This window comes from Lipotes vexillifer, unplaced genomic scaffold (assembly GCF_000442215.2).
Source record: "Lipotes vexillifer unplaced genomic scaffold, Lipotes_vexillifer_v1.1 scaffold250, whole genome shotgun sequence".
NCBI classification, from domain to species: Eukaryota; Metazoa; Chordata; class Mammalia; order Artiodactyla; family Lipotidae; genus Lipotes; species Lipotes vexillifer.
The window spans coordinates 1,448,795-1,460,723 of record NW_006785198.1 but is presented as its reverse complement, the minus strand read 5'-3'; the positions used below and the strand labels follow the sequence as shown (position 1 = coordinate 1,460,723).

The following is an 11,929-nucleotide window of genomic DNA, read 5'->3' as shown; positions in this document are numbered from 1 at the left end:
GGGGGGGGGGGGGGGGGGGCGATTGGGAAGGGAGGGTTTTGTCAGATGACAATAAATTCAGTGAAAATATGTGAGATTGGTACTGGTGTCCAGTGGCCGAGTTAGGAAGTGAAAATTCTTGGGGCCAGAAAGCCCTCGGACCAGAATCTGGCTTGACTTAATATGCTCTTGGCTCAGTATTCTTTTCAGAGAGGATAGGTGTGAGGAAAAGTCTAATAAAACCAACAAGGACAAAGTGGAGTAAGTTAAAATTAGACAAAATACACTTGAAGTCACCCAACTGTCTAGTTTCTCTATGGGTACTATGAATATTTATTGCTTTTGATTTAATTTCCTTATAGTGTGATAATGAGGCAGCATAGGAAATAAGAGTAGTCAGTTTGTTGGGATTATCACTGTCTCGAACACAGTAAAACAGAAGTAGCTGTAGTTTGATTGTCAGTATCCCAAGATCCTAAAAGAACAGTTGAAGACAGATGATGGATAATAGCATTTCTAGATTATTATGACGCCCATTCTAGGTTGGGTGAGGAGTTGAGAAAGAAAGATGCAACTGCTACTCTAAATTTGCCTGGGTCTTATATCTTTTTCTGGTGTGTCTGCCTTTGAGATAAATAAATATAGCTCATGGATTGGACTTCTGGGTATGTGCACACAAACAATTGTTAACAGTGTCAAGAGTTAACAAGCTAAAATATCGAATGATCTCATTCTCAGATTATAGTAGGAAAGGAAGTCAAAGTGAGATGATTTTTTTAAATTTAATACGTGTTTTCTTGAATTACATATCATTAACAACATTGTAAATGTAGTTGTCATTTCCTAGAGGAGAATTTTCTAATGATGTTTGACAGCTATCAAGTATTTCATAAGAGTACTTGCATCTACTTTATTCACTATGATTACATGTCTGTAAATTGATTGTGATGAGTAATTGACTCAGCATTAAAAGTTTATAAATAAACATGTAAAATTAATATTTGATAACTTATCAAGTTTCATGTTGGCTTTTGTAGATGTGAAACTTGTGGTACAGAAGAAGCAAAGTACAGATGTCCACGTTGTATGCGCTATTCCTGCAGGTATGTATGTCATTTCCTACCCTGTTATCTCTGCCTGTATCCTTTTTACCTCAAAGTGTAAAAGTACCTCCTCTTTTGTCTCTTCAGTTTGCCCTGTGTAAAGAAACACAAAGCAGAACTGACATGTAATGGAGTTCGAGATAAAACTGCGTATGTTTCAATGCAACAATTTACTGAAATGAATCTCCTAAGTGGTAAGCCATCTTCTGCATAGCCGATTGATGCTTCCTGGCCATTGGCATATATCATTTGTTTATTTTTCTATTTCGAAATTTGTAGATTATCGATTCTTGGAAGATGTAGCAAGAACAGCAGACCATATTTCTAGAGATGCTTTCTTAAAAAGACCAATAAGCAATAAACATGTAAGTATTTCTTCTACTCCCTTCCAGTTAGAATTTCTTCTGCTGAATTAGATTCTTTTTTTTTTTTCACTCATCAAATATATTAAGTTACTAGGGATACAGCAGTGACCAAAACAAGGTCCTTCTCCTCATGGAGCTTGTATTGTAGCAGGAGAGACAGGAGATGAGTAGAGGAACAAATATAATTTCAGGTAACGTTAAGTGCATGTGGAAGATAGGACACAGGAAATTAAAGAAAATGAAAATGGTGTTTGTTTGCTGGGGGAGGAGGGCATTATAAGGGTACTATTTTCCGTACAGTAGTCAGGAAAGGCTTCTCTGAGAGATGACATTTAAGCAGCAGTCTGAATGATGAGAAAGAGGCAGTCATGTGAAGGTTTGGAAAAAGACTTTCCAGGTAGAGACAAAAGCAAAAGTAAAGAGTGAGTCAGGGGCTTCCCTGATGGCGCAGTGGTTGGGAGTTCGTCTACCGATGCAGGGGACACGGGTTCGTGCCCCGGTCCGGGCGGATCCCACGTGCCGCGGAGCGGCTGGGCCCATGAGCCATGGCCCCTTGGCCTGCGCGTCCGGAGCCTGTGCTCCACTACGGGAGAGGCCACAGCAGTGAGCGGCCTGCGTACCGCAAAAAACAAAAAAAAGAGTCAGGGTTGAAGTTAGGGTGTTTGAGGAGTTAAAAGAGGGGCAAGGTGACAAGCGTAGTTGAGTGAGGAGCATGTTGAATGTGAGGTTAAAGAAACTAGTGAGGGCTCCTAATGTATTCGAAGTAAAAATGGAAGCCACGGGTGGACGTTGAGCCTGTTTGCTTTTTGAGAGATCACTCTTGCTGCTCTCTGGAAAGTGGACTTGAGTAGGCAAGAGTGGAAGATTGGAAGCTGGGAGACCAGTTATAAGGCTGTTGTTGTGGTTCTAGTCAGAGAGGATGCTGTTAGAATTATTGGGAAGTGATTACACTTGAATTTTGAAAGAAGACCTAACAGGACTTGTTGCTTTAATATACTTAATTTTCATACTTTCATCCCTTTTTCATTCCTTATGCACTATGCAAAATTAAAAGCTTACATATTTGAAGTATTTTGCAACTGCTATTGTTCTAAAATTTTTTAAACAATTTTATTAAATCACATCATGGAATTATGTTCACTTTTCAATACCATTTTGGTATTGGAGTTGCAGAATTTTAGTGCCTTTTAAACAGTTTATTTTATTGGTGTGTTTCATACAGACATGACATTACCCACATCTGAAAGAAAAATTACCACGCACCAAGTCTTTTTTTCCCTCAAGCCTAATTAGACATAATTAAATTCTACTTAAAAGATAAACCACTTTTTAAAATTGTTTTTGTGAAATATGGCATGCATATATAAAGCATAAAATAGAAATACACTTTTTTTTTTGGCTACACTGGGCCTTCATTGCTGCACGTGGGCTTTCCTTAGTTGCGGCGAGCAGGGGCTAATCTTCATTACGGTGCGTGGGCTTCTCATTGTGGTGGCATCTCTTGTTGCGGAGCACAGGCTCTAGGCGCACGGGCTCAGTAGTTGTGGCTCACGGGCTCTAGAGAGCAGGTTCAGTAGTTGTGGTGCATGGGCTTAGTTGCTCCGCAGCATGTGGGATCTTCCCAGACCAGGGCTCAAACCTGTGTCCCCTGCATTGGCAGGTGGATTCTTAACCAATGCGCCACCAGGGAGGTCCAGAAATACACAATTTAATGAATAATTATGCAGTAAACATCCATGTAACTACTACCTAGGTCTAAAATTAGAACATTACCAGCTTCTCAAAAGTTCCTGCCACCAGCTTATGCCCTTTCCTGAACCATTCTTATTTCTGGATTTTCTGTAATAAATGGACTCTGGGTTTTCTAAATTTTAGAAACAGTGAACACTTCTGTTTAGGAATTGTGGTTTGCTTATACATATGTTTTTCTGGGGTTTATACCTAGAAGCTGAGTTGCTTTGTTGTGGTGTATGCATATCTTCAATTTGACTGTATGTTACCAAAACATTTTCCAAAGTGGTGATACCAGTTTATACTCACAGTAGTGTTTAAGTGTACCTATTGTCACATCTTCTCCAATACTTGACTTGGTCAGAGTTTCTGAGTTTTTGTCAATTTGATGGCTGTGTTATTTTATTATGATTTTTACTTTGTAGTTTTCTGATTCTTAAAGAGATTGAGCACCTTTCAAATATTTTATTGGCCAATTGGATATTCTTCTTTGTGGTATGCCTGTTAAGTCTTTTGTTCATCTTTTCATTGATCAGTTGTTTTTTCTTACTGGTTTGTAGTAATTTTTTGTACTTTTAGATGCTAGTTGTTAGTTGGTTGTATGTGTTATAAATTCCTTCTTTCATTCTGTGGCTTGTCTTGTTACTCTCTTTAGTGTTTTATGGTAAACAGATGTTCCTAATTTTCATGTAGTAAAAATTATTGTATGTTTCCTGTATAGTTAATAGTTTTATGAGTTTATAAAGAAATCCTTCCCTTCCTTGTTATGAAGCTATTCTCCTGTAACTATTTTCTAAAAGCTTTACAGTGTTGCATCTCCCATTTATGTCTGTAAACATGGAATTGATTTTTGTCTGGCATGTCACGTGGAGGTGCTATGTAATTTTCCACATAGATAATCTACTTTTTCTAGCATCATTTATTGAAAAAATTCATCCTTTACCTACTGCTCTGCAGGACCATCTTTGTCACATATCAGGCATCCATATATGCTTGGGTCAGTTTCTGGCCTGTCTGTTCATTCTGGTGGTCCTCTTATCTATCCACACCAATGCTCAATACTCTAAACTATTGTAGTCTTTTACTGAAACTCGCTGAAAAAGTAAGTCCTCCCACTTCATTCGTTTTTTAGAATATAGCCATTTTTCTAGAATATTTTCTAGAGTATTTTCTAAAATATGGCTGTGGCTCTTTGTAATTTTATACAAATATGAAAAATCAGCCTATTGATTCTACAGTCCTACCTTCCCCACCTGGGAATTTTGATTGGGGTTGCATTTATTTTGTAGAGTTACTTGAGTGATTGGATTTTACAGCATTGAATGTTTAAATCCTTGACTGTTGTATCTCTGCATTTATTTGGTTCTTTAACATCTCTATAATTTTTTCAGTGAAGGTCTTGCATATTTCTTATTAGATTTATTCTTGGGCACTTTATTTTTTCATACTATTTTAAGTAGTGTTTTCTTTTTAATGTTTTATTATCTCTTTGCTGGTATTTAGGAATGAGGGATTTTTGTTGTCTGTTTTATAGTAGTAACCATATTAAAATCTGTCCCAATACCTTATCTATAGATTCTTTGAGATTTTCTCTATAAACAGTTCATCACAATTTGTTTCTATCTTTCTGTCCTTGTTCTTTTATCTCTTTTTCTTGCCTTATTTGGTATAGCTAGGACTTCCAATAATGTCAAATAGTGCTGATAGTAGATATTTATGTTGTAAGTAGAAGTCCATCCCTAGGTTTGATGATTTGCTGAAAGGATTCACAGGATGCAACATACAGTTGTACTCATGGCTAAAATTTATTACAGTGAAAGGATACAGAGCAAAATTAGCAAAAGGAAAAAGTATATGGGGCAAAGTCTATAGGAATCCATCCACAAGCTTCCCAAAGTCCTCTTCTTTTGGAGTCACATCGTACGCAGTTAATTCCTTGGGCAATGGGTTATGATAATTAATGTTTGAAGTTACTGTCTACCAGGGAAACTCACTGCCCAAGGTTTTTATTGGGGGCTGATCGCAGAAACACCCTCGCCCTAGCACTTGCCGAATTCCATACTCCCAGAAGGGAAGCAGATAAAACCACATTTTTGTACAATTTCAGCACAGTGAACCACTCTTATCATTTTAGGAAAAGTTTTATGTCAGTGTAGGGTCCATTTACCAGTCAGTCAAATTCCCAGACACCAGCCAAGAGCCAACCTTGCCAACAGAACTTTCTAAGGATAACAGTCTCAGGCCTGGTACATTAACTGTTCTGTACATCTTTGTTTCATAACTCCTGATCATAGAGGGAAAAGTTTCAAGATTTCACCATGATGTTTGCTTTTAAATTTTTTGTAGATACAGTTTGATATTTAAATTAAAGAAGTTCTGTTCCTAGTTTGCTAACAGATGTTAACATGAATGGTGGTTATATTTTATCAAATGCTTTTTCTGTATTTGATTATTTCTTCTTTTAATATATAATATTCTAGTATGAATAATAATCTTTTAATCAATTTTCTATTGTAAGTTAAACTTGCATGGTATATTATTATCATACCCTGCTTTTTATACGTTGCAGAATTCAGTTGTATTATGTACATGTACACATCCATTCATTCATTTTTGCATTTCTGTCCATGAGTGAAATGACTTCTGATTTTCCTTTTTGGTATTCTTAGGTTTCTATATCATTGTGATTTTAGTTTCATAAAATTATTTGGGAATGCTCGCATTTTGGTCCTGGGTACATTAACTAACATTGGGATTATTTCTTCCATGGGAGTTTGGTAAAATTTATTAATGGGCTTCTGAAGTTTATTCTTCACTGTTTATTGGACTATTTAGGTTTTCTCTGTCTTCTTGAGTCATTGTTAGTAGACTACATTTTTCTAAGAATTTTTCCATTTTACCTAAATTTTCAAATGTATTGGCATAAAGTTCTTCATATTTTCCTTTACATGTCTGTAGAAGTTGTATTATCATTTGTGATAATCCTTATTTGTGTCCTCTTTTTTTCTAGATCAGTTGCTATTGTGAATTCCTTTTCTGTTTTGTTAATGTGTCCTCTTGACTTTTGTTATATCCTTTTATATTTTTAGCTTAATTGCATTGTGGTCAGAGAACATATTTTTTCTGAGTTCATTCTTTTAAAATACATTAAGACTCGTGTTTATGGCCCAGCATGTGGTCAGATTTTGTAATGTTCTCTGTGGGAAAGAAAAATTATTCTGCATTTGCTAAATCTAGTATTCTAAATATATTCCTTTTAGGTCAGATTTGTTAATTATGTTGTTCAAATTATTTATAGTGCTACTGGGTTTTTTTTGTTTTTTGTCTGTTTTTCTATCAGTTACTGAGAGAGGTGTGTTAACATTTCCCAATAGATAAAATCAAAAGGATTTGTATGTTTCTCCTTGTGGTTCAGTTAGCTTTGCTTCATATGCTTTAAGCTAAATTATTAGATGCATACTTCAGGAAATTCTTGGTGTATTTAACCTCTGGCATTATGATGAGACCCTTTTTGTCTCAAGCTTTTTGTGTACTTTATCTGGTATTGAACTATTTCAGTCCTTTGGTTGGTATTTGCATGGTGTATTTTGTCCCTTACTTTTACTTTAGGCCTTTTTGTATCTTTATGTTCTGGATGTACCTTTTCAAAGTACCATATAATTGGGTTCCAGTTTTTCTCCATTCTGACAATCTGGAACTTTTAACTGAATCATCAAATTCATTTACTTTTTAATAAAATTACCTATATATTTGACTTTAAATGTGTCACCTTACTTGTGCTATTTGTCCACTTGCTTTGTTTTGTTTTGTTCTTTTTCTTCTTATCTTTTGGACTAATTGAGTAATTTCTTATCATTTGAATTTTTCTTCTATCAGTTTAGAACTTATACATCCTTTTTCTATCCTTTCATTGGTTAGGCTAGACATTGCATGCATACTTCATTTATCAGTATCTAAAGTTAATCAGTACCTTAAGCCTGTACTTAAACAATGCAATGACCTTAGAACAGGAGCTGGCAAACTTCTTCTGTAAAGAGTCAAATAGTAAACCTTTTTTTCAAACCTTATGGTTTCTGTCACAACTACTCAACTCTGCCACTGTAGCAAAAAAGCAGCCATGAATAATACATAAACAAATGCACAGGGCTGTATTCCAAAAAAATTTGTTTATAAAAATAGGCAGGAGGCAGGATTTGGCCCTAGTTTGCCAGCAGTTACCTTAGGACACTTAAATTCCATTTAACACTCTACTGACTTTTCGTATTGTTTTCAGGTATTTAAATGACTTTTGTTTCAATCTCCTTACAGTAATTACTGTTTTATCCAGTCAGTGTTTGTTTTGGTTTATCTTCATATTTCCCACTTTCTTTGCTCTTTATTTTTTCTGCCATCATCTTAGACTTTCTGTCTGAGAGATCACTTTCTACCTCAAGTAGATCTTTTAGAATGTCCTTTAGAGAGAGTTTGCTGGTTGCCAACTCTTAGATTACTCTATTGGCATTTAAATCACTCTTAAATGATTTTTGTCTATAGAATTCTGGATTCAGAATTACTCTTCCATTGTCTATGGCTTCCATTTTTATTGTTGTAAAGTCATTTGTCATTTTTAACTGCCTTTGAAATATTTTTTCTCTGAATGCATTCTTTTTATTGTTGGTCTTCTGCATTTTTACTATACTGTGAAAATGCACCTTTCTTTTTATTTATCTTACTTGGGAATTATTAGATTTATTCAATCAGTGGAGTGTCTTTCATCAATTCTGGGAAATTATCAGCTCATTTCTATTAAAATATTACTTGTGCTTTATTCATTCTCTCTTCTTCTAAAACTACCATTAAATGTGGCTTAGGCCTTCTCCCTATATCATACTTACCCCTTAACCTCTCCTGATTCTGTCATCTTTTTTATCTCTAATGCAAAATTTTAATTTGGCTTATTTAAAAATCTGCTGAGTCCCTTTTTTTTTTTTTTTTTGCGGTACGCGGGCCTCTCACTGTTGTGGCCTCTCCCGTTGCGGAGCACAGGCTCCGGACGCGCAGGCTCAGCGGCCATGGCTCACGGGCCCAGCCGCTCCGCGGCATGTGGGATCTTCCCAGACCGGGGCACGAACCCATGTCCCCTGCATCCGCAGGCGGACTCTCAACCACTGCGCCACCAAGGAAGGCCTGAGTCACTTTTTATAGTTTCTCTTCACTGCACATATTTTCAGGCTTGCTTTTATTCCTTTAAATTTTGCAGAGCAGTTCTGTAATCTGTGTATGATTTTTTTAGTGTCTGAATATATAGGGAGCTCTCTCAGCTACATCTTTTTTCTCTTTTGGTTCCAGTACACTGAGCCTTGTTTTCTTACATTGTTTATACTTTTTTATTTTTTGTTGAGTACTGCTTTTTTTTTTTCTTTAAATATTATTTGTGGGAATTTTTTGAAGGTTAGAAGAAACAGGCCTTCCTTTATTCTACCAGGTACCTAAGAACATTGCAGATCTGGACTATTGTAAACCAAGTTGAAGGTTTAAGACTGTGTTAACCAAACAAGCAAGGCAAATCATTTTATGGACTAGCATGGGCTCAACCAACCTACATGATCCATGGAGTAACACATGTCAGAGCTAGAATTCTCATATCCCATTTTGTACATCCTACATCAGTGGCTACTTTAAGTTAAGCCTTGTACTAGGCAGTGCCATAGTTCCTCCCTGAATGAAGCTACCTGACTAGTAATAGAAACAGGCATATATATATATAGCTAACTATGGTATGAAACCATCAGTAAAAAAAGAAAGAACTGTATAGGTAATCCCTGTGATTGCTAAAACCTGTATTTTTTAAATCCCCATAAAATTCTTCTTTTGGCTTATAGAGTATATGGTTAAAATCACAGGCTCTGGAATTAGACAGACCTGGATTTGAATGTAGGCTTTACATCTCAGAAATAGCTGAAATAGCAGAAACGGGAGTAGTAATAGTACCTGCCTCATAGTATTGTGAGGATTAAATGAGACATTGCTGTTCAGTGCAGTTTGTGAAACATAAGTACTCAATAAATCTTAACTATTATGTTTTGAACATACGTGCATTTGGAATTTAAGGCATTTTAATATTAATTTGCCTATTTGTTTCTGGTTGTTAGATGTACTTTATGAAAAATCGTGCTCGAAAGCAAGCTATTAACTTAAAACTTCTACCCAATGGATTCACCAAAAGGAAAGAAAATTCAACATTTTTTGATAAGAAGTAAGTGTCTGACTTGTTTCTTAGTATATCAGATGTTCTGATTTGATTAGGAACATCTTTTAAGGTTTGGTTTACTATAGAACATTGCTACTCAAAGTGTGGTCTGTGAGGTGTTGGTTATTGGTACAGGACAAGATGACTGCACAAATTGGAAATAAACATTTAGGAACTTATGCTAATTTTATGTCATGTGACTTTAATAACAGTTTGGGTTTGCTCTGTGTGTGTGTGTGTGTGTGTGTGTGTGTGTGTGGTGAGAGATGGAGAGAGAGAGAAGAGAGTGTGTGTACGTGTCTATCCTCTCTGAGACCTAAGATACCGTGAAAGTATTTCAGAAGCTTCAAGGACAAAGCAATAAGTCAAAGCAGAATTCCTGCATATTTTTAACCAAAGCAGCTTGGCTTTTATAATCCTTTTACTTTGGGATTCCAAATAGAATTTCATTTGAGAGCCAGTGATGGAGAAGAAGGGGAACTTGGAAAACATTTAGTCTGTAGTGAATCTGTGAATACAGATAATACATTAGAGATGAGTTTCCTGCTCTCTGAGAGTGCTGGGTCAAAAAGGCCCCAGTAGTACAGAGAAGAACAGGATCCCAAAGTACTGTAAGTAGCCCACTAAATTATTGGATAATACCTTTCAAAAGTCAACATTCTGGATTTAGAGTCAAAAAACCTGAGTGAGTCCTCCCTGCTTCAGCCTCTTAGTAACTGTGAGGCCTTGAGCAAATTAATTCTTTTCTCCGGGCTCCATCTGCATAATGGTGGGGGTTGTACTAGGTAAACTGTAAGGTTCCCTCACAATTTTACTACATACATTGAAGAGACAGAATGATCAGAATTATTCTAATAAACCTTCCATCTTTTCAGAAGATACTATATTATCAGAGAATGGTGTTATCCACTTATTTTATATGTTTCAAGACAAATATTTGTAAAGGTGGTTTTCCCTTTTTTTGGTTGGTTTCCAGGAGTAAAGTAATACTTTGCATTTATCAAATATGAGATGATTCTTTCGTGTATTTTGAAACTGACATATTTAGAAATAGACATAATTTGTTTGAAATTTAAGATAACTGGTTTGTGCCGTCTGAAATATAAAATGTATTCCTATTTTATGAAAGAAACCATTCAGAATGGTTTTACTACTACTTATATAGCCTCAAAATTTTAATTTTGGGGTCTTTAGACACATGAATATGTGGGAAGTTTTTTCCAAGAATACTACATTCAGTGTATTTTCTGGATTCAGAACACAAATTTATACTGTTATTTTGGAACACCTCAGATCTCTGAAATGGCAAATTGGACTCTTCTTGCATTATTCCTTTTACTCATGAATTTACAGTGATTTGGGCTTGATTTTCTTATATTTTTAGTGTCTTCCCATGCAGAGATTAGCAACATAGTACACAGTAGACTTTAGAGTCAGTTTCTTAGCTGCTTTCACATCTGTAAAATGGAGCTAATGATAGCTACTGTATAGTTGTGACCTTAGTGTATTAATTTACCTAGACACTAACTGGAGTGTAGGAAGGAATCAGCATATAGTAGCAATTGTAAAAGTAATACATCCTCATCATAAAAAAAATTAAAGGAAAAATAGCACCTTTAATTCCACTACGCAGAGACAACCACTGATAATATTTTATGTTTTCTTCTAATCATGTGTCCTTTTTTCAATTAATAAAGTAAAACATAATATTAAATACTTATATAAAAGTATAAAAAGTTACATGACTCTCCTCAAGTTAAACATTATTCATCTATGTGAATAAAGGCACACACTTTTTTCTACAGCTAGCTTTTTTCTATTTAACAATATATTATGGACATCTTACTTGTTAATGCAAATCTGCCTCACTTTGTTTAAGTAGTATATTTCAACTATGACTACTATATCCTAATTCATTTATTCCTATATTCATGAACATTTTTAGCTAATTTCTAGATTTTAATTATTACAAATAATGCTGTTATAAACATCCTTGAATAAATTGTTTTGTGTGCTTATGTGACTTTTTCTGTATGATCAATTCCTAGAAAGTGGAATTACTGGGTCAGAGACTACATGCATTTATACTTTTGAAGGAAACTCCAAATTGTCCTCCCCAAAAAAGTACCACTTTGTACCTTCCACAAAAAAGTATGAGTGCCTATTTTAGTTATACTGCACTTTAATTGAATATTATTAGACTTTTTTGCATATCTGATTAGAGGTTGAACAGTTGAATTTTTTCATTTAATGTGCCTGCTTATATCTCATCTTGATCTGTTGCATGCATTGTAAATGTTTTCACCAGTCTTTTCACCCTTAATTTTGTCTTCCAGTCATTTTTGATTCATTTTAAAGAGTTGTAAAAAAAAATTCTATAAAACATAGAGACAGTAAAATGGAGTGGTTAAGAGCACAGACTGGAGCTAGGCTGCCTGGGTTCAGATTTCTAACCAGCTGCTTCCTAGCCATGTGATATTAAGCTAAGCCACCTAACTTCTTTGTGCTTCAGTTTCCTCATC

At 35.4% G+C, this 11,929-nt stretch overlaps 1 protein-coding gene across 2 annotated transcripts in view; it reads left to right on the top strand.

Moving 5' to 3' along the window:
* The window catches only part of ZNHIT6 (zinc finger HIT-type containing 6), a 55,876-nt gene that overhangs the window by 1,749 nt on the left and 42,198 nt on the right, over positions 1-11,929 (top strand). For both annotated transcript variants that reach the window (XM_007457238.1, XM_007457239.1), the window contains 4 exons: positions 1,017-1,082; positions 1,170-1,276; positions 1,362-1,447; positions 9,310-9,413. In XM_007457238.1, the coding sequence (XP_007457300.1) occupies positions 1,017-1,082; positions 1,170-1,276; positions 1,362-1,447; positions 9,310-9,413 (363 nt within the window). The remainder of the gene's footprint in view (positions 1-1,016; positions 1,083-1,169; positions 1,277-1,361; positions 1,448-9,309; positions 9,414-11,929) is intronic.